The following is a 23,958-nucleotide window of genomic DNA, read 5'->3' as shown; positions in this document are numbered from 1 at the left end:
AGACTGGTTCAGCGAGTTAACGTTCGCGAGTGAAATATGCAGTAATCTGCTGGGCATGAGTTAAAACTGCAGGAAGTTGAATTCAGCCTTCCAATCTTCTGGTAGGGTGGTAAAGTGTGCTTCATTAATATGGGCAACAGTGCTTAGAAACAGCAGAAGTGAGGTATGAAGCACTGCGGAGCAAGACTGCAAACTAAATATATTTGTGAAGAGGTTAGTATCATCACCAAGTGTGTACACTGCAGTATTACAACATACGTCAACATTTATGTGTAAGATATCGGAAAAGGTAACACTTTACTTTGCACCTCGGAAATTTGCACCTCATATTTTTTTCAAAGCAGTTTAAATGCAGATTTAAAGCTGCAGTGAGGCACGGTTTGCATCCATCCTTTGACAAGGGAATACAATGACAGCTGTGCAAAGGTGTCGGGTAGCTGACTGATAATTATGGGATACCTTCTTCAAACGTTCACGCCCCAGCTATAATAACCGAAGTGATATTTGAACACTGACTCCACAGTACTGAGTGTGTGCCACATTTCTCAAACAATGTCTCCTGATTTCATACAACTGATGAAACCATTTCTATTTGTCCCATGCTGTATGTTGAGGTCTGGGTTTTTCTTTGTATTCATGTACTTGTATGCCTCAAATATGCATGTTAATACAAAAACCGTGTTTGTTTTTTTACACCTAGAGCATTTAGTTGGTTGACGTTAGTATGAAGCACTATTTAATGGGGGTGAATGTTGAGTCCCTGAAGCGGGTAGCGGGTCAGCCACTTTGGGTCATACAGGACTTACTCAAATGCAAACCTGCTTATTTTTTCTCCGTCTAAAGTTGGCTAGTCTTGAGTAAGGACGGGGGTTCATTGTGCCTCACACACTAAGATCTTAGGACATGACTGCAGTCCCTAGTGGCTGCCTGCATGCCAGACCTACTCTATATCACACACTTGTGTGTCTGTATTTTGAACAAAGACATGTTTTCATGCCATGGAATGCCTGCGTCCCACCGAGGACCTGAGAAGTTGCAACAACAAAATGCAAACACGCTACTGCTGTGCAATCCGCACTAAGTGCTGTGAGGCATCTTTTGTCGATAAGTAAAACGTGTCATCCGGTTGACTGTGAGGTGCGCGTTGTGGGCAGCGAAGGAGACTCTTTTGAGTTAGGGATGACCCAGGACTTCTGACTGGCCGCATTCAAAAATAGAAATTCATGAATTCTGAAGCAGATATTGGGAGTAATTATAATGTAGGATCAAACTCGGAGCTGAGGATACAGCAGCCTGCAGCAGGTCTGGAAAGAGCTGAGGATACAGCAGCCTACAGCAGGTCTGGAAAGAGCTGGGGATGATATTCGGAGTTGGCAGGTTTTGAAACTAGTGGGGACAGGCCACTATATCTGCATTTTGTTTTGCAGTTTTATGCAGCGTCCACTCGATCCAAATGTATTGGAGCGCTTTATATGAGCACCAGTTACATTACACATTAATGGTTTTTTAATTGCATGTGGAGATTACGTGATTTTCCCAGAATCACATGATGTTGAGCCGAGGCAGCCGGGTTCCAGTTTCAAAGTCGGCAGCCCTGGCCGCTTATGTATCAGCCCACTGAACTGTTACAGAGCCACTGCACCCCCTCCTCAAAGCATACAGGCCGCGCTTCCAGGACGATCCTTGTGATGCCATGGGCTGCCAAATATTTTCTTTCCAGGGTGCGTTTGTCTTTTGCAGTACTGTTGATCATTTAGCAGACATTTAGTGTCATTTTAAATGTTTTGGTGGGTATGTGGGCAGTGTTAGGAAGATTGCAAGAGGAACTCCCCAAACTGTGTCCCAAGGGTATATAGGATGAGAAGGGAGTTATTAATATTATAAAGTTGTGACATTGTTGGCAGCACTTTCTGAGGCATTAGGTTTCTATGGTTTAAAAGTGCGAGTATCTTGTAAACCGTGTACTCTCAAGCCAATTTATGCACACGTGCTGCATTTGCATGCCCTTGCAGATCACGCACCTGTAGGTAGACATGCACACAATAGGCACGCACAGCAAGTCCTTGCACACTTTATCGAAATAATTGTAAATTTGACTGTATTGGTCAGGCGAATGTCCTTGCACCTATGATATGGTACATTAGTAAACCGGTTCATGTGCTGTTTCTGAATGCAGTCCTACTTTCTATTTACATACGTGCACATGCTACTTACGATCAATCTTTACAGTCATTGCAAACACGTGCATAGCCGGAACTGCTTTGCGGTTTTTACCAGAAAAATACTACTGCCTGTAGACATTGTGTGCTCATTTTTATAAACAAAGGCATGCGCTGTATCTCAAAGCCCTTGCACATACTACTCATATACATGCACATAGATGGAAATGCTACGTCGGAATATCCTTGCATATTGCAAGCACATAAACATGTAAATAGGTGCACGTCCTGTAAAACCCAAGGGGCCCTTACCTGGTACAGGAAAGCAGTCTATGGTGCGGAGCTATATTTATTAAAAAACACCAACAGCCCAACGCGGCAGCGCCATAATTTCCGGTAACCTCTGCGTGCTGTGCCACTGAGGCAGGGGGGATGCGTGGCTTGCGAGGTCATGATGGTTCCTCCCTCCCTCAAGAACCAAGAAAAACAAAGTCATGATTATTCAATGGCCCTGTAGTCACTAGGAGCAAACGCTTCTTTGTAACGAAACAAATCACAACTGGTCATTTCGTAGCGGCAAATGGAAGGGGAGCACCCCACGGTGGCGATGGTCCAGCCAAATAGGAGGGAAAGGGGGAGATTAAGAGAAGATGACCACTGTTCGTCTATTAATTATGGGCGGAATAACCTCACAACTAAATTAATCTATCCATTGTTAAGACAAAGGCAACTGCTTTCTTTTTATTATAACAAATCTCCCTCATCGTTTTTAATCTGGAGTTTAGGGGTATAAAAGAGCGGCAAACAGAATTGATGCGGTATGGTGTTTAATCACATCGTGCAAAGCCCATGGGGGAAGCTCTTGTTATAACTGAGGCGTGAGTTTATAATCGCTCTGTGCGGATTTAGAAATAATGCTTCCAAGCTCCAGCCTGCCCTTTGGCTCCGAGGGATTAACAAACACAAACAAGGACTGGCACATGGTGAGGCGGGGACGGGTGCAGACACAGACCACCACAAGCAGGAAACGAAGAACAATAGTTCCCCAAAACGAACACATAAGATACCAGTAACTGGGCAGTGCTCTGTGGTAGGTAACGTAACACAAAAAGGAGGGACAAAGGGGAAGGATTATCCAATAGCAAGTAAGCATTTTTGAAGGACAATCGAAGGAACGAAGAAAAAGGCAATGGATGCTTAGACTTGACCTAAAAAGTAAGAAAACAGTGGCCATCAGAACAGTTAATAAACAAATTATTAGAAAGAATTGCAACATTGTAACAGTATTTCAGAATGTCCCTTCATGGAAATGATGTAGCCAGTCTTTTATCCATCGCCTCACTTTTTCCTTCTAGCTAAGCCGTCTTGGCACCAAAAGGGTTTGTACGAGTTTCTAGGGTAGCCTAACCCCTCAGCATACCTTAGTGGAAAAACAGAAGTGGTGTTCTGTACGAAGAAGGTCATCGTCTATCTCTCTGCTCAGTAACTCTGGCGTGTAAAGCAAGCTGATCAGGCCGGACTGGCTCAGAGGTGCCTGCCTGTGGTCTTCTCAAAGAATGTTTACTGCTTCTGCTTGCTCGATCTCTGTCTCCCTGGATCTCTAAGGTTAATCTCTGCCTTGTACTTGTCTGTACCCAGCTTAAATACCATTTCCCAATTAATATGAAAATGGCAGACCTCACATTGAATGATGTCAAATGCAAGAATTAACATATTAATCTTGTTGCGCCTTCACCTAGTTGTATTTAACCGTATAAATTATGTGAATATATTTTTGAATAACTGATACACTATCAAACTTTAATAAAGCAAATGTTATATGTTATACATGCTCAAACAAAACAAAATGCAAGTTGTTTACAAATGAGAAATGTGCAATCAAAATAATGTATTTATGTGAAATATGATATGCAATGGGGTGCATAAGTAGAAAACACAAATATTATGTCAGAGGGGCTAAATATCCTATTTTCTATTGGAAGGCACAGTGCACAACATATACAATATTAGCAATGCTTTAGTGCTGCCTTTGACTCAAAATGATTGAGACTGGTAGAGATGAAAAAAGTATATGACACAGCTCTGTTGGAGTACCAATTGACTTTTTTTTATTATCCCATTCTAAAGAAATAGCTTGGCTTCTGTAGTCAGTATTTGAGTGACCCCATCTAATTCCATGTTTACTTTGTTTTAATTTTAGGAACTAGTCAAAGTTCACACTCTGTTCAGTCCAGCCTGGTGAGACATTCCCCTGCTCGTGCTTCCGTTGCCAGCCAGTCATCTTACTACTACAACAGCCGACACTCCTCCCTGCGTACTTCTACTACAGGATTTGTTCCTTGTCGCCGCTCTTCGACAAGTCAGATATCCCTCCGCAATCTCCCAACATCTATTCAGTCCCGACTTTCCATGGTGAACCAAACAGACTCGACAGGCCAGGCAGTCTTAGTTGGCATGCCTTCATCGAGTAGTTCCAGTCAAAGCATCCCAGTAGGCAAGCGGCATGCTTTGGTGGGTTTTCTCGGGACAGAAGGAGGGAGTAATACCAATGATGCACAGACTGGTAGCACTTCAAGCCATGCAAACACTACACAAGCCAAAAAGGAGGATGTTATTTATAGGGTTCAGGTAAGATTACCAGATGATTCTGATGTTGCATTTTCTTTGCTTAGTTTTCAGTTTTCATTCTCTAGAATGAGCATCAGTGTGTCATACAATGTCTACTAATAGGAGGTTTAACATTCCCACTGTTCACCTTTTTGGGAATTTCACTGTGTTCGGACCCTCAATTTTAGTTTGCTATTGAGACACTTCACTTAATTTTAGCCTCTGGGATCAATTTTAGACTTTCTCTTCCCACTGACACAGCAGCATCTCTAACCCGGAGGACCACATTTGGCCTATATTTGTTTTTGGGGCTTCCTTTTTCTTCAGTTTGAGATCTTCGCTATATTGCTGCTTGTGGGATTTAGGTGGTGGACGTTGTTACACCTTGCAGGTGAGGAAATCAAGTAAGTGGCGTCTTTCCACACGTTAATTCAAAAGATTTGTGGCTTTTGGAGTCTGCCTGGAAAAACACTTTGGAGCTTTTCTCCATCTCTGAAGACTCTGATTTTGCTAGATCTCTCAGCTGCTTTTAACATTATCAACCAGTGAACATTGCTGCACCTACTTCAGTAAATGGGGGGAGGAGGGAGGGGGGGGGGGGGTTACCTCTTGGCCCTTAAATAGCTTACTTCAATATTGATTGAAAGGTTACAGGCAATCTCCTTTACAGCTTACTGTTAGACTTGACGTCTTTGAACTGTGGAGTGTTGTCAGGCATCTCACGTGTGGGGCGCTGAATATATAGTTTGGTTTGATCTTTATGAATATTTAAAGACTGCTTCTTTTTAAATGATTCCTCAATCAGGCGAGCTTAATATCTATCTCATACTGAGGGGCAGCAAACAGATTAGAATTAGATTCTGATTGAATTTCTTCTCGTGAGGGACCCTTTTCTATGTGGATCTCTGCTTGGTGGCCTTTCAACCTTAGCTGGTAGCTGTGCCAATGACCATAGTCCAAAACCTGTGCATCTTGTTTCATATCTGATAGAGACATCTAGCCACAGATTCCTTAACTTAGAATATCCTCAGGCGTCAGACTGGATCAGGAAAATTCTTTGCAGCAGCACCTCTGCGCACCGGGGGGACGGCGCCACACGACCCCACCCTGATGTCCACATACGTGACGTCAGTGAGGTCATATAAGTCCCTCCCGGCGCGCTGACGTCAGTTTTCTTTTTTCCCGCGTGCAACGCGGATCCGGAGTAAGCGGTCCCTCTGGCCTGTTTTCAGGCTCCTTTGGACGCTTCGCTTGTGGGACAGTGTGCAATGCCTTCGGGCTTTAAAACCTGTACCACCTGTTCGCAGCAAATGTCTGCGACGAACCCACATCTTATCTGTATGTGCTGTTTGGGCGAACACCACGACTCGACAGATTGCGATGCCTGCCAACACCTCAAGCCAAAGTCCTGGCGGGAGCGCCGTATGAAGCTCCTTTTAGCCCGACTGTCCTGGTCGGAGTCGTCTCATCGTCCAGCCTCCTCGCCGCCAGCAGGCCCCTCTGGTTTACAGTTGCGGCATCGCTCGCCCTCTGGGGCCCGGAGGCATCGTTCACCCCTTCTGGGTAAGTCGTGACGCATGTCGCCGAAGTCCACAACCTCCCTTCCGCCTGTTGTCGAGGGCACTAGTTCCCGGAGCACTCCGGACGTGCACCCCCGGGAGTCGCCCATCCCCTATCCGGGTGCAGGGGCGACTCCGGCCAAATGGAGGTATATGCAGCGGCTTTGCAGACCTCCCTTGGGGCCGCTCCTGTCCCTGGGGCGTCCTCGGGGCCTCCGCTACTTGCAGGGACCCCGACCAACTCGCCGGTGGGTTCACCCCCGGTGCCAATTTAGCCCTTGCCCCCCAGAGACGAAGGAGATATGGTGTTGTCAGGGTGCGGCCGGGCTGGATCCCCCTCTACGACCCATAGCGCCCCTGCTGTGCCGTAAAGTCCCGTGGGGCTCCCTATGGCGTCGCAGGTGGTTGCCGGTGCTCAAAGCTTTGCTTCAGGCACACCCCGGCCCTCCGGACAGGCGGTTGCCTGCCCGGAGCCGAGGTCGGCGCCGTTCCGGCGCCTAAGACTCGCCTCCCCAGCTCCGACTCCGCTTCCTACTTGGGGTCGAGGCTGAGTCTGTGCCAGTGCGGCGCCGGAGGCTTGCCTCCCCGGCTCAAACGCCATCCCCTTCTTCGGAAGTGGACCTTGTCGTGGTGGATGTGGAATCGGCGCCGGATGGAGCCGACTCGGTGCTGTATGGAGCTGAGTCGGCACCAGACGAGGCAGGGTCGGCGCCGACCAGAGTCGTTTTGGCGCCGGGTTGTTGACTCTTCTCCGGAAGCTTCTGGGGAGAGTTTGGCATCACCTTCACGTCTGGCTACGCTTGCTCTATCCTTGCCTGTGCCATCCTTAGAATTTATGGACCCGGCAGGATCCCCGCCTCCTCAGGAGCTCCATCAGGACCCCCATTCGTCAATGGGGCTTCCTTCCTATGGGCATTGGTCGCACCCTCAGTGTATTGGAAGACTTAGTTCACAGCCCTCACCTACAGATGAGTTGCTGTCCCCTCCCCGGAGGGCTACCGAGGCCGGTGCGTCGTTTATTAGAGTAGTCTCCTTGGCCTCTTGTGTTTTAAACATGCAGCCCCCTTCGGTCCCCTTGCCTATGGACCCTCTGCTTGATGTCCTTCACCATGGGTCGAGGAATGTGGAGCCGCATCTGTCCTTTGAAGCTTCTCTTTATGACGCCCTTTTGGGCACCTGGGCTCGGCCAGCTTCCGGTGAACGGGTGGCTCGTTCTGTCTTGCACCACCACCGGCCTGCTCCACATGACCCAGTCTGCTTATTTGTTCACCTAGGCGTGCAGGGGTTAGTTTTGCGGACTGCCTTCCCTTCCTTGCTTCAGTTAATGCTTTCTCCCTCCAGGGAGTCCAGATGGCTTGAGTCGTGGGGTCGTAACATCTTCGCCTCCACTAGTGCTGCCCTTCGTTCACTGAATACAGTGTGTGTCTTGGCTCGGGCTACCTCTGCATTGTGAGACTCTGCAGAGTCTCTTTTTTTGGCCGCTTCTGAAGGCGCTCGTGTTGACCACCTTCATCTTTTCCGGGATGGCCGTGACCTTGCTGAATTCACGATCCACTCTGCCTTGGACACTGTCGATTCCTTAGGACGAGCTATCGCTGGTTCGGTTGCCTTGAGGCTCCATGCTTGGTTACGGGATAGCGTCCTACCGGAGAATATTCGGGAGCGACTTGTTGATCTACCCTTTGATGGGGTTCTATTGTTTGATACCCTCGCCGAATCGGCTGTTCAGCGCCTCCTTGCGGGATTTCGCCCTCCGCCTTAAGCCTCTATTACCAAGGTCTTCTTTTCACATGTTCTGGGGTTGTTACCCTTTCATTTAGCATCCTTTCGATGCCTTATGCGTTTTGAGCTGGCAATTAGCCTACTGTGGCAATATTCCACAGGTTGTTGTATCTGGCCTCTGACTGTGGTTTGCCCTTAGAGGTGTTCCCCGTTGTTTGAGGTGTCCATACTCCAAGTGGGGTACTTGTATGCTATTATATAGGTCTGCTCTATGTTATGCGGGCCTGGAGATCCTTTGAGCTCCCCTGGTGCACTTATCTTGCTGTTGTACAGTGTTTTTCACGCTTGAACTGCGGATACCACCTCCCACTAATGCACTAGGTGTACTCCTATACCATTCATTTTGCATTTGGCCCTGGTTGCCTCTCTTCATGTTTTTTCCCCAACCTTGGTTGTTGTCCACATAGTGCGCCATTAAGCTGAGAGTGGTCCTTCTTTCTCCTTCGTTTGGGACTATCTCTCTCTCTCTCTCTTTCTCTCTCTCTCTCTCTCTCTCTCTCTCTCTCTCTCTCTCTCTCTCTCTCTCTCTCTCTCTCTCTCTCTCTCTCTCTCTCTCTCTCTCTCTCTCTCTCTCACTCTTTGTCTGGTAGATGGCTGGTGCCATTTCTACATTTCATACTTATACGGGTATGGTGTAGCACCATTCTGTAATATTTTGGGACGCCTTGTCTCCCGTTATCTTTTCCTCTTCCGAGCTAATTGGGTTACTGTCTGGCTGTTCCGCCACAGCCTTCCCCATTGTTCCCTCTGTTGCCGGCTCATAGCTTGGGCACTTTCTGTGGTTCTGTCGCAGACTGCCCATCCCCCCCACATCTCCCAAGGTATGGCTATGGTATCTATTCTAAGTTAAGGAATCTGCGGCTAGATGTCTCTATCAGATGTACGAGTAACTTACCTTCGGTAACGATGTATCTGGTAGAGACATTGTCTAGCCGCAGATTTCTTAATGCCCACCCATGCTCCCCGTTCTGTGAGAACCTTGCCACGTGGACTTCTCCTCTTGCCTCCTTTCAGTTGCCATAGGTTTTCTTTCAAGGGTACTCACATAGTTGCGCCCCTTTCCAAATTAGCATATGCGGCTGACTCCCTCCAAGGGCTTTTTCCTGTAAATGGTGCCTTTTCATTCACTGTCATAAGGGAATGATTCTTCTTCTCCTGCTGTCTTCCCTCCCGCCTGCCTGTGCATTAACTAGAGGCTCTTGTTTTCTATATAGTAGTCTTCTTTGACGATCTCTTCAGCTCTTTGCACACTTCCATTGTTATAAGGGAAGATACCTGCTTGAAGTACATTGCTGTACTTTCTGTAAGGAAGATACCTTCTTACAGTACATTGCAGTTCTTCTGTGCTCCGTCCTTGTTGGACGGCACAGTTCTACATGGTAATAACGGTCACAGTTCTACATGGTAATAATTCTATTTTTTGGTCTGTTGAGATATTCTTCCCTTGTTGCTCGCACTTCGGGAACGGTCTACGCTTCGCTATGCGGGGTTCTTTCTCACAGCGTAGTTCCGCTTTTGCTTTCTCACTTATATGTAGACAGTGTCTGATACTGTCTTTTATGATGGTGTTTTGCACCATCCGCCTTATTTATTTTGCGGATTTTTTATCCTTCGCACACTGTTTCCATACTTTCACAGTTTTTGTTGGTGGCTCTGCGTTGTGTGTAGAAAAGTTTCTCCGACGAAAACTGACGTCAGCGCGCCTGGAGGGACTTATATGACCTTGCTGATGTCACGTATGTGGACGACGTCTGGGTGGAGTCGTGTGGCGCTGTCCCGCCGGCGGGCAGAGGTGCTGGTGCAAAGAATTTTCTTTATCCAGTCTGACGCCTGGGGATATTCTAAGTTAAGGAATCTGCAGCTAGACAACTCTCTACCAGATACATTGTTACCGAAGGTAAGTAACTTGTACTTATGGTTCAGTTTTACTCCCCAGATAAACTGGTCTGCACATGTTTCCTTGTTCGGAGAATGAAGATTAAAATTCTTCTTTCTCATAAGAATGGCAAAAGGCTTCTTATTCAAGTTACTATCTCAGCTAGGCTGGAGTTCAGAAACATAGTTTATCTGTGCTTCCGTAAATCTTTTATCTATTATGTGGAAAGCCTCTCAAAGTAAGAGATACTTTGTTTTCTAAATGTCCGGGACTGACAAAGCACTGTACCCAATACTTATTCACGACCAGTGTGGTGTTTTAGCTTTCTGCATTCCATATGACAAAAACTGTATTTTGTGCTGTGCAGAGTAGATCCTCTGTTTCATATTGTGATCAAAAGATCATGCCGCTTTTAAAGGCTTGTGGTATGTGAAAATGAATAAAGAACTACTTCCAGTAACATAGATGGTGCGCAGTGCCAGCATTTTGGCTTTATTTAGTGTTTTGTTTCCAGTTTCTTTTATAGTGCAACATATTCAACAAATGTCCCATTGTCTTACATGAAGAAAGCTATGGCTTCTCTTTGAGGTAGTGTACACCTCTAGTTCTTTCAACGATGCCACAGTCTGTACGCTGTTGAGGTTAGCTTATGACATCAGTAAGGGTGGCGGGCATCACGCCTCCCTCAACTCCAACTGTCATAATGTCAGTTGTTTGCTCAGTGTAGAAGAAATAATACATGGGTCTTTTTTTTATAAAAAATGTTGTTCATAAAAATTCCTCGCATTATTATATCAAGGAGAAGGAACTGACCTAAAGCACTTAAATGGAAAAACCCAGGGACTAACAAACATTTAGTAACATGTTACCATTGGCAAGCCCTTACAGACCACCCTTTACAACATGAAGCTGTCTCAGTTTCTGTGGCACTGGTCTAGTCCTCCAAATAACTCCCTTGAATGGTTTTACCCGTAGAGGCAGCAAGTTTGCATAGCTACCCTCCCTTCTTGCCCCAAACACACTTTGTGATAGTGTGCACGAGCAGTGGATCAGTGTCCCAGAGGTTGCGTGCTCAACTTGTCAGGCAATGATATCCACCTATGCGCCTCAAAAAATCAGAGAAAAGGATTCTAGTAAGGGGTGCATAGGAGAAATTAATGGTAAGCACATAAAAGGCGAACGTATATTTAAAAATATACTGCCTGTCTGTAAAAGTTATTTTTTTTAAGTCAACATTTTTCTTCTGTCTGCATGCTTTTTAATCAGTTGCTGCAAAGAATCCTCTTTTGTGCTAAGTGAATATCTAAAAGCAATGTGGTTCCTGTAGCAAGTTGAGAAACTAACGCTAGTGTTTTCCTTTCCGGCTTATTGTGTAGATCGTTGATCCCAGTCAAGTGTTGGAATCAATTAACATGTCCAAACGAAAAGAACTGCAGTGGCCTGATGAGACCATTCGCTTGAAGGCTGGGAGGAGCAGCTGGAAAGACTGGAGCCCTCAAGAAGGCATGGAGGGCCATGTAAGCATCTGTCTCATTCTAGTCCTTTTAGTTGCTTGCGCTTCTTCCGCTGTAAGGCATCGCACAAACAGAAGTCAGATGTGGTACGGTTTAAGATAAATATGTTTTTGTGGCTTTGAAATCACAGCAGAAACATTGGATGCTTACAACTCTATTCTTTTTTTTTTTTATCGAGATTGGGCTTTTGAAACTTCCTTGGACTTTCAGATCTTCAAAAGCTCTGTAAGGAGTGCTGTTTCCACCCGTGGTCAGTCGAGTGCTTGGTGAAGGATTACCCCTTCCCTTGATCACTGGTGGCTGCCCAGTGCAGCTCCATGACAATTTTGAAATGTCAAATGAAATACTCATGTAGCACCAAAAACAGAGGATATCAACGTGCTGTAGGCATCAAGGCGTACCAAGGAATTAAGGTTCTTCTGAACAGGAGAACTTGTTGCGTTTGTCTGAGAAAGTCTGGGACTGAGTTTCACAAGGAACATACAAAGTCCAAAACTACTTGCCTCCCGCTTTCTTCCTAATATTTTCTAGTGAAATCTGGAGATGCTTGCCAATAGATCTGAGGATTCTTGTAGATCAATAGTGTGCAAATCCTTTTTATACAAGCTAGTTCATAGCCAAATAAAGATATGCGAGATGTTCGAAAAATGTAGTACTACTCTTGCAGCTGAAATTGCACTTCCGACAGCTTTTTGAAAGTTTGTGTTCGAGGCATATGAGCTGCAGATCACACAATTAGGATAGTAGATCGCCATCTGGTGTTGGGCTCGGATGCTTGCAGGTTGTTGTTGTCTTCCGAAGAAGTCTTTGGTCACGAGATAGGTGACTCCTCCCTTGGACTACAGTGCGCATGGGCATCCACTCCATCCTCAGATTGTTTTTTTACGCCATTGGGTTCGGATGTAACTTTTCCACTCCGGTAGAAAACTTCAAAAACAAGCTTTCAAAGTGAAATCTGCGCCGTGAGGCCTACGGCTCATGGAAAGAACGCCGTTTGAAAAATGCCCCCAGTGTGGAGCAAAATTCCCACACAGTGACCATCATAAGGTCTGCAACCCGTGCCTGTCGCCGGAACACAACGAGTCCAGCTGTCCAGCCTGCGCCGCATTTCGATCCCAAAAGACCATTCGGGATCGAAGAGCTCGACGCCATATCATGGCACACAGACCAGCCCCGGAACCAGAAAACATCTTCGATGAGGGTCCCGATGTCCCGGAAGAAGATTCCGAGGAACTTCAAATTATCTCAGAAGCAGACGACTCAGACAACCCCATCACTCCGGGGCAACGCGTGAGTGCCACTGCCCCAACCCCTCCAAAACCAAAGGCATTGGTCAAGACTTCGCCAGCTGGCCCCAGTCGAGACCGAAAACACCCTTCAGAAGTCCCACCTTCGGCTCCGAAGAAACGCAAGCCTTCCAGCGGCTCGGGCCCGAGCAAACCACATATCATTGTGCCACCGGCACCTTCGCACCGAAGACACAAGACCTCTCGGCACCGAAAGGCATAGACAAACCGGCACCGAAAGCTCCCAAGCTCAAAGAATCAACATCGGCGCCAAAACCTTCATCGGCGCCGAAACCTTCATCGGCGCCGAAACCTTCATCGGCGCCGAAACCTTCATCGGCGCCGAAACCTTCATCGGCGCCGAAACCTTCATCGGCGCCGAAACCTTCATCGGCGCCGAAACCTTCATCGGCGCCGAAACCTTCATCGGCGCCGAAACCTTAATCGGCACCTTCATCGGCATCGAAACCACCGGCTAAGGACTATAATACAACTCCTAAAGCCAAAGACTCTACCGATCACCCAAAACCTCGATCGGAACCGAAAAAATTGGCGCCAAAGTCTGTTCCTGAAGACCAAGAACTTTTCCACCCAGATCCAACACAAGAAAGGATCTATATTAATCCAAAAACTGGACATGTCACTGCTGTACCTTGTAGGAATCGGAAACCGGATACAACACCTGCCCCAGTTCCTATAAAGAAGAAGGATTCGGCAACATCACCAATTCCTCCTTCCTCTCCTGTACCACCTCCTACCCCACCCCCTCTGCCTACACCACCATTACCTCTACCATCTCCATCACATACACCACCCCCACAGGATGATGATGATGACCTAGGGGGAGGGGGTGATCCTGATGATCTTAATAATCCGTTCACAAATCCAGATACCGTACCATTGGACGACTGGGCATACCCTCTACCAGATATGCCTGACCCTACACCATATCCCTTCAAACCATCACCTCCAGATGACCACCTGGGGTTTGGACAACTAGTACACAGAGCAGCACTTTATCATGGCGTCACCATGCACTCAGATGCACCCGAGGAAGACTTCCTCTTAAACACTTTTGAACAGTCTCAGAAGTCGGTTCAAATTTTACCCATGATTAAAGGGGTCATAAAACACACCACAGAAGTATTTAAAGTCCCCGTACGGGCCAGGGTACTCAACCCAAGAATTGAGAAAAAATATAGACCTGCCCCAGAAGATCCTTGTTACATCAAAGGGCAGCTCCCTCTGGATTCTCTGGTCGTTTCCAAAGCAATGAAACGCGCCAACTCCCAAACTACGGGAGATACACCGCCCCCCGACAAGGAATCCAAACTATTAGAGGCATCGGGCAAAAGAGTAGCAGCACAAGCCGCTAATCATTGGCGTATCGCCAACACCCAAGCCCTATTAGCACGCTACGATAGGGCTCATTATGATCAGTTAGAAGATCTGATACAACACCTACCAAACCAATACAAGGCCCAGGCAAATGACCTTATACAAGAGGGAAAACTTATCTCAAATGCCTCAATTAAATGTGCACTTGACGCCGCAGACACTGCCTCTAGGGCAATAAACACAAGTGTACTCCTTAGACGCCATGCATGGCTACGCATTTCAGGCTTTAAGCCAGAAGTACATACTACTATACTTGGCCCACCATTTAATCAAGAGCAACTGTTTGGATCAGCATTAGACACTGCACTTGAGAAATGAAAAAAGACACCGAGACTGCTAAATCCATGGGAGCATTGCAGTCTCCACAACCACGTGGCTCCTTTCGACGCTCCTTCTACAGAGGAGCCTCCAAAAACATTAGAGCAGACACCTCCTCCACATTCAAACCCTCTACACAAACATCCCCCAGTAGAGGATATTTTAGAGGAGGATAGAGAGGAAACAACACCAAGGGACGAGGTCGAGGCAGTACCAACACTCGTACCTTTCCCACCACAAAACGGTGACTTTCCTCCACTCCCCCCAGACCATTCCACTCCAGTCGGGGGAAGACTCACACAGTTCCTACCTGTCTGGAACTACATCACAACAGACAAGTGGGTAAGACAAATTATCCAGTATGGTTACTGCCTGGAACTCACCACTACCCCCCCCCCCCACACATTCTACCCAAGCAACGCTATATGTCACCAGACCATCTTACGCTGCTCAAACAAGAAGTGCTCTCATTGCTTCAAAAACACGCAATAGAACCAGTTACCTTACAATATCAGGGTACAGGGGTATATTCACTGTACTTCCTAATCCCCAAAAAGGATGAGACGCTCAGACCAATACTGGACCTCAGACTCCTAAATCAGTACATAAACTCAGATCATTTCCATATGATCACTCTTCAACAAGTACTCCCACTACTACAACAAGGCGATTTCCTTGCCACATTAGACCTCAAGGACGCCTATTTTCACATCCCCATGCATCCTGCTCACAGGAAGTATCTAAGATTTGTGGTGGAAGGACAACACTATCAGTTTACAGTCCTTCCATTCGGGGTAACAACTGCGCCCAGAGTATTCACCAAATGCCTAGCAGTAGTAGCAGCGCATCTCAGGAGACAACAGATTCATGTCTTCCCATATCTAGACGATTGGCTCATAACAGCCAATTCATTCAACAAATGCATCCTACACACTCGCCAAACTATTCAAATCTTGCACAACTTGGGATTCACAATAAACTATCCAAAATCTCATCTCCAACCCTCACACATACATCAATATCTGGGAGCCACCATAAATACCTCCAAAGCACTAGCATATCCCAGCCCAGCCAGGATAGCCAAAATACAAGCTCTGATCGCAAAATTTCAAACTCAACACACTCTTCCAGCAAGAGTGTTCATGCAACTCACAGGCATGATGGCGTCATGCATCTTCATTGTGCCTTATGCAAGACTTCAAATGCGTCCCTTGCAAGAATGTCTAGTACGTCAGTGGAATCAGGCTCACGGACAACTGGCAGATCTGGTGTTGGTGGACAGCCGCTCACATCGCTCTCTAAAATGGTGGAACACTATAAACCTGTCCAAAGGACGACCGTTCTTAGAGCCTCTTCCACAAATAGTGCTGACAACCGATGCATCTCTCAAAGGATGGGGAGCCCATCTCCTAACACACACCACTCAGGGCACATGGACCACTCAACAGAAAGGGCTCCATATCAATTACCTGGAGCTACTGGCAGTATTCCTAGCACTAAAATCATTCCAATTGCATCTCCGGAACAAAACTATCCTCATCCGGACGGACAACATGACAGCCGTGTATTACATACAAAAACAAGGAGGCACACATTCTCTCCAGCTGTCCCAGCTCGCACAGAACATTTGGTGATTGAGGCCATTCCCCAGAACATATACCTGCTAGCAGAACACCTTCCAGGAGTTCACAATCAGATTGCCGACCTGTTGAGTCGACAAACTCAACAGATCCACGAATGGGAATTACACCCACAAGTCCTACTCCCATTCTTCCAAAAATGGGGCCAACTAGACATAGACCTGTTCGCCACACACGAAAACGCAAAATGCCCAACCTTCGCCGCCAGGTTTCCCCACCCACAGTCGAAGGGCAATGCAATATGGATGAACTGGTCAGGCAGATTTGCGTACGCTTTTCTGCCTCTCCCACTCATTCCATTCATGGTACGCAAACTCAGGCAACAGTCTCTCAAGCTGATACTAATAGCTCCCACATGGGCGCGTCAACCCTGGTTCACAACACTGCTGGAACTCTCTACTTCCACACCAAAAACTGCGCCTCTCCCGTCCTTATTAACCCAGAACCGTGGAGAAATCAGACACCCAGATCCACATCAGCTGAACCTAGCGATCTGGCTCCTGAAGTCCTAGAGTTCGGTTACCTCAACCTACCACCAGACTGCATGAATATTATAAAAGAGGCCAGACGGCCTACTACTAGAGCCTGCTACGCTGCAAAATGGAAAAGATTTGCTATTTACTGCACTAACAATAATTTACGCCCACTGGATGCATTCATCCAGAACATCATTTGCTACTTACTACACTTGCAAAGATGTAATTTAGCGTACTCATCCATACGTCTCCAACAAGCAGCATTAGCAGCCTACTTACAAAATCGACAACACTTGTCATTATTTAGAGTACCAGCGATCAAAGTCTTCATGGAAGGTCTTAAAAGGATTATTCCTCCCAGATTACCACCCTCTCCAGTGTGGAACCTAAATATTGTTCTCACAAGGCTCACGGGTCCCCCATTTGAACCTCTGCATAAATGCGAACTACAATTCCTTACATGGAAAGTAGCGTTCCTTATTGCGATCACATCCCTTAGAAGGGTAAGTGAGATCCCGTCTTTAACCATACAAGAACCATTCCTACAGTTACACCGTAACAAAGTGGTTCTTAGAACAAATCCTAAATTCCTACCAAAAGTAATTTCTCCGTTCCATCTTAACCAATCAGTCGAGCTACCAGTGTTCTTCCCAAATCCAAACTCTGTAGCTGAAAGAGCTTTTCATACCTTAGATGTTAAAAGAGCCCTGCTTTATTACATTGATAGAACCAAATCTTTTCGCAAAACCAAACAATTGTTTGTTGCTTTCTCTCCACCACATAAAGGCAACCCCATTTCCAAATCCGGAATAGCCAGGTGGATAGTTAAATGTATCCAAATATGCTACCACAAGGCTAAGCGCACTCTAACAGTTCCCCCAAGAGCGCATTCCACACGCAAATAGGGGCTTCCATGGCATTCTTAGGAAACATTCCCTTAGAAGATATTTGTAAGGCAGCCACATGGTCTACAGCACACACCTTCACTAAACTTCTGTGGGTCAGGCTGTCCTAAAAACTCTATTCCAAACCGCTGCAACTGATACAGGTGACCACCGCTAGGGGAGACACTACTACTATATAGTCTATCCTAAGTGTGTGATCTGCAGCTTATATGCCTCGAACAGAATATGCTACTTACCAGTATGCATCTGTTCTTGGCATGTAGAGCTGCAGAGCCACACACGCCCACCCACCTCCCCGGGACCTGTATCTGTTCCAGCATCGTCTTACTTAGACATTACACATGGACATCTTTTCTTTATTTTTACAAACTCCATCATTTCCCATCATGGCGAAAAACAATCTGAGGATGGAGTGGATGCCCATGCGCACTGTAGTCCAAGGGAGGAGTCTCCTATCTCGTGACCAAAGACTTCTTCCGAAGACAACAACAACCTGCAAGCATCCAAGCCCAACACCAGATGGTGATCTACTATCCTAAGTGTGTGGCTCTGCAGCTCTACATGCCAAGAACAGATGCATACTGGTAAGTAGCATATTCCTTTCCAAGTACCAGCCAGCAAAGTAATACCATATTCAGTTATAGAGCACATAATTACCTTTGCAATAGTTGCACGGTTTAACTGCAAAAGCAGGTGTTTTCCATAGGAGCTTGTGGTGGTAATTTGCAGAGCACATTATCTGGTTAACTTAGCCACCTATTCATCAAAATGCACTCATACCGTTTTTACCTGGTACTTTACTCCTCCCTCAGAGGTACTGACGGAAAAGACCAACCGTCTGCCTTATAATATTTCAGCCAGTGATCTATTCTAATCAACAGGAATTCAGTCTTTGCAGCATTAATGGCTAACTGTTTTTTATTCATCTACCACTGTCGAAACACAACCTCAGTGTTATCAGAAAAGTAGTGGAAATTAATTCCCAGATTAGTTGGAATTTCATGCAACAGTTGTACATAAACATTGAAAAGAAATTGGAAAGTCACAGGGGACCGTCCTAGAGTTGGCCTGGCGCGAAGCCATAGCCACATTATCTGTGCAGCCCAACGGACATGATTTCATCCAGCTTGACCACCTTCTCACCGATCCCTGCCACCCCAGCAAGTCTTCCTGCCAGCTTGATGTAGACAGGCCTGTCAAAAACCGCAGAGAGGACCAATAATATGAGAAGGGATGGGTCTCCAGTATCTACACTATCTATGATAGTTTATTGAACTCCGATCAAAGCAGGGTCTATACCATGAGTGGCCAGAAATCTGATTGTTCACAAGGCTTTAAAAAAACTGTACTGGACAGTGGCTCCTTTTTTACTACTATGAGAAGCCATGAGATATTTGAAGCAGGATGATAGTTGGAAGCCGCCCACACTTTTGGGCCATATTTACTTCACTGGTGGGTGATGCAAGCCTGCTTTTGGAAGCAGATATGAAACCTTCCTCAAATAAGGGATTCACAATCTTCAGTGTGTATATATAGAGTCAGGTCAGTATGACCCTGGTCACACATGAAGGGCAAAGGTCACATGGATAATAAATTGGTTTCTCAGCCATCACAATACAGATGGTTTCCTCAAGGGAGAGTCCCTGAAACTGAGGCGTGTAACAAAAGAGCCACAGTTAATATCCGGAGATGTTGCTATCTCCTCTGTCTCACTTTCTCTTACCACAGATAAGTTCTGTCTTGTCCTTGAAATAGTTTTGAACTGTAATATACCAGTTACCTGGCATCTTCGAGTATGCAGAGCTTCAGGTGTCCCCATCTCCATAAACATCCGAGCCGTGCCTTTGTGGAATTAAGCACTTTGATTTAGCAATCATAGCACTTTCTTTTTGCATCTTGCAGGGGCTACCTGTATGATTTTCTGACCAGCTTTATTTCCGATTAGTGGCCATCACATCTATCCTTTTGCCATTAATGTTCTAGTTTCCTTAGGTTTATGTTTTAAGGATTTAACCATTGCAGATTTATATTAATGAGGCCAGCAGATGGTTGGAAGCTGCAGTGGATTTCTGATGCCTTGATTTTTATTCCCTCAGTTGTTGTATTTTCGATTGTGTGATTTCTGTATGTGAACCAATGCTTTCTTACTGTAAAAACATGCAGTGTAACAGTGATGTATTGACAAAAGGCATATTGCTGCCTGAAAATAAGTTTGTTTTTCTCTTTGTTGCCACCAGGTGATTCACCGCTGGGTGCCTTGCAGCAGAGATCCGGGTAGTCGGTCCCATATTGATAAAACTATCCTACTAGTTCAAGTTGAGGACAGATACGTGGCTGTAATTGAAACTGGAGTTATGGAACTTGGGGCTGAAGTGTGAGCTAATGCTTTAAAAAAGTCAACATTCAAATGACTCAGGCGATTGAAAAATCTTCGTATGGGTCCCTTCTCTCGTCACCATCTCAAGCTTTGGAAAATCTGTCTGGTTGCTGGAGAGAACTGATGCCCTAAGGGCCCAGAAAAGCCCAGATGTTTTCTATATATTTTTTTATGTTCTGCTTTACTTGCAGATAGACAACATCTGCATTGAAAAGACCTGTTTGAGATCATGCATCTCTCATGATAAGAAGCAAATATTTATTTCTATGCATTTAAAATGCTTTAACTTAACATACTGTATTTTTAAGTTCATAAAATATTATCTCTTTATAATTTATTTGCCAAAAATAGTTGCCATGATTTCACATACAGCTTGTGGATCACATTTTTTTTTTAAATGGACATGTGTTAAACAATAAAAAAATACTTCCACTCTAGATAGAGAGAGCTGAATGTGTTAGCGATTCACACACGAACCTAAAAAATTGTACCATATTCCCTTTTCAACAGCAAACTGCAAATGATAATACTGCACTATGATTTTTTTTTTACGGCAATGCACTAAAATATCTGAGATTTATCAGAACTTGTATTTATATATAAAGATAATATACCATAATTTAAATTCCCTTTGTAGTTACAAATCCTTTCATCATCTCTGCTCTTACTGCATTTCTCCATCTAGCCTCCAAAGTTGTGTTGTGACGATGTTTGTTTGATTGGATTGTTAATCTGTGTTAAGGTTTACAAATTTTTTACGATATCTTTTTTCAATTATATGGAAATGGAGTACTTTCTCAGTTAAGATATTATAATTTGAATATCCCAAGATGTGTGTTAATGAAAACATTGGAAAAAAGTAATTTGGTAGTAACACCAATTTAAAGATGGCACAGTGGATATAATTGGGTGGTGCTGGGAATAAGTGCTCTAAAAGACACTGCTCTTTTTTGGATACTAGGATAAGTGGGTAGCCGTACCTGGGCTCAGTGATAAATTTAGCAGGCGTTAAGTCATGTTGGAGAAGAACAAATTTACAGTTCTGCTTTCCTTGCGGTAAAGATTTATTGAAGCATAAGCACCTTATTATATGCTGGCATGCGTATTGCTGCTTATGTATGCCTTATCGCAGTGCACACCATCCCTTGAGCTTCAAACCAGCCTGCTTTGGACATTTTCCAAGGACACACCTGTAATATTTAGTGTTCATGGTACATCATACTGCACATTGCTTGGAGTCATTTGATTGTGTTTTTAGGCTACAGTGGGCATAGAGTTTGGTGGTGCCTAGTCCCCCGTTTTCCCAGGGATGTGAGCAGAGTATTTTCTCACCTGCACAAATATATTTTTTGATCTCTGTTATCATTATTACTCTTTCATCAGCAGTCTTTTGAGTTCAAAACACTATTAGGAACGTTCTAGAAATCAGCATATGTTAAGTCAGGCATGCTCCTAAAAGTAGGCAAGCCACAATTTCTGGACCCTTTTCAGGTTGTTGGGAGCCTTTTCATTACATTGTCTGATTTCTCAATTTTGTTCATAAGATGCACACAGCAGATTTAAAAACACATTTCATTTTACAAATGCCCCATGGATCATTGATGGAATGACTAGACTAGGTATATCCAGTTGATGGACATAGCCGGATTGTTTTTGGTAGTCCATACGTGCTGCAGTGTTTAAAGCGCCGACAGTTATCAACCTATGCGATCATACTCTAAACCACCCGAAGTATATATATTTCCTGTACTTTCTGTCTAGCATAAGCCTAATTCTCACGGATATATTAATACCATCTCGCCTTTTCATTTATTTGTATGACTTGAATTTCTTCCAGTGATTATATTGTATGTAACTGTAATTTTTGAATATTTATAACTGTGAAATATTTGTGTTGTCACATATGTGTTTTTCGTTTTCTTTTGTTTGTATTCAGGGAAACAACAAAGTGGCAAAGACATCAATGCAAACAAATGCAACTAAAGTTAACTATCCATCTATTTTATACCCATCAAATATAATGACCTTTGTTTTGAAAGATAATTCTCAAATGTGGATTACCTATGAAAAATGCCCGTCAACTTTGAGAGCAGCCGTCTTCTCTTTATAAAGCAAATTCTTCACTATGCATTCACACATATGAACCGAAACATAAGCTGCTTGGCTAAATCTTTCATGAATTATTTCCATTATGCTGTTTCTGTAGGGACAGCAAAGGCTAACTGAAGGATCAGGCCTTTAAACCCCAGTTCACCACCAGAAGTGGGGATATTTTGAAAAGAATGAAAGTGTAAGAGGTGGTCATTGTGTTCCTCCTACCTTTTACTGGAAAAAATTGATTTATCTTCCTTTTTCATTTTAGCCCAGATTTTTCAAATGTTGTTGTTTTAAATTTAAACTGTATAGCCTTCACAGCAATAGTATTAGTCTCATGCTGAATTATTTCTTTGAGTTAAAGAAAAGTATTCAGCAGGTAATTAATATGGGAAGTATCGATGGTCTCCTTGTTTGCAAATGTTACACATTTCTAGTGAAGCACTACTTCAAAAGCAAGGACATTTTCAGTGCAGGTGGATAGCGGACGGACACCCCCCACAGCCTCTACATTGTTTTTAACCTGAAAAAACGGTTTTGTATACCATGGATCGGAGGTCTTGCCAATGTAATGGCCAATTTGAGCTTGATGCTCACACAACTGCTATAAGATCTCAATAAAATGTATCCAAGGCTTTTCTTACCCTGCAGCCTTGCTCTCGGAAGCTTTTTCGTGGCACTTTATTCCCATGTTATTGAATAAGACTTGAATTTACTTATGGTTAAAGGGCAGTGAGTATTTTGTACTGTTGGTAGTAGATTTAATTTCAAACTACAGCATTTAGCAGACATTGATTAAGAAGCATTTTGAGAATATAATTATAATTCCTGCAGATTTCTTGAGTTTTCTGCACAGCTCCCGATTTGTAGAAAGTGAGGATGGGTCAGGTGCATTCTGACATTAACTACCCTTGTCTCTATGCTTCACAGTGATGATATAGCCAGGCCAGACATGAAGGGGCACCAATTTGTGGGCAAGAACCAGTATCTTAAGCCATCTTCTCTAAAACGTCCTCAGAGAAATGTAACAGTCCGGCTGACCTAGTGATTAAGACACCACTAGATGCTTAATTTCCATTTTGCGACTCAAGCAGTAAAGAATGAGAGGTGGCTGCCCGGAAACTTAATAAAGGTTAATGTCCTTAAACTCCTCAAAACCTGTCCTACTCAGTTATTATATCCTTAAAAAGTTCCCAGTGTAAGCAGCAAATATCTTTCAAACCTTTGTCAATGTGTGAAATTTGGTTTCACAGTGATCCTAAAAAGAGCTTTAAGATGGTTCTTGTGTCCATATTCCACAATTGCTCACCCAGCTGCAAGAAAATAACTGGAGGACATAGCAATGTGCATGTGGAGAGAGGAACCAAGAAATAATTGTGCAATCAACATTAAAGGGAATATTCTGTGATATTTAGATAATAGTGGGCTACTAAAAAGCATATGAATCTTCTACCAGCAAAAGAATCATGACCACAGATGGGGTTAAATGTACTTGTGTGTGTGTGTCTGCGTGTATGTTTGTTATTGAAAATATTGTAAATATTGTAGTTGTTTAAAGAAAGGCAGAGATTTTTTTTGCAATGTGTTGCATCAACAAAGCAGTATTTTCCATGATGGAAACACTGAAAAATAAAATTATTTTCTTTTCAATTGTTGTGGTCTTCATTTTTTTTTTGTTGAGTTCTTGATGGAGTACCTACACTTAAATAGTGCTGTAATGGAAATGTAGTTAATTTAAAGAAAATTACAAGCATAACATTTTGTGTGGTAGGGTTCAACTATACAGTAGATTTGACTTTAGATTGAGTAGAAACAAAGGTTTACACGCCTCTCAAACCACCACAGTTCCCCAGTGTATTGTTGACTAAATGCAGGACTCATATTGGCACAGAAACATCCAGAATATGGATTACACTTTGTTTGCAGCATGTGTAACTAAAGGTACACCTGCTCTGCATTAACCCTGG

The 23,958-nt window shown here is 44.5% G+C and overlaps 1 protein-coding gene across 3 annotated transcripts in view; it reads left to right on the top strand.

Moving 5' to 3' along the window:
- The window catches only part of PCNX1 (pecanex 1), a 617,237-nt gene extending 593,596 nt beyond the window's left edge, over window positions 1-23,641 (top strand). For all 3 annotated transcript variants that reach the window (XM_085627291.1, XM_085627290.1, XM_085627289.1), the window contains exons 34-36: window positions 4,360-4,787; window positions 11,360-11,500; window positions 19,758-23,641. In XM_085627291.1, coding sequence (XP_085483417.1) covers window positions 4,360-4,787; window positions 11,360-11,500; window positions 19,758-19,898 — 710 coding nt within the window. In that variant the 3' untranslated portion in view covers window positions 19,899-23,641. The remainder of the gene's footprint in view (window positions 1-4,359; window positions 4,788-11,359; window positions 11,501-19,757) is intronic.
- The last annotated feature ends 317 nt before the right edge of the window (window positions 23,642-23,958 follow it).

Source organism: Triturus cristatus, chromosome 9, assembly GCF_964204655.1.
Source record: "Triturus cristatus chromosome 9, aTriCri1.1, whole genome shotgun sequence".
Lineage (NCBI taxonomy): Eukaryota > Metazoa > Chordata > Amphibia > Caudata > Salamandridae > Triturus > Triturus cristatus.
Note: the sequence above shows the minus strand (reverse complement) of the source record. Positions and strands in the feature narration are given on the sequence as shown.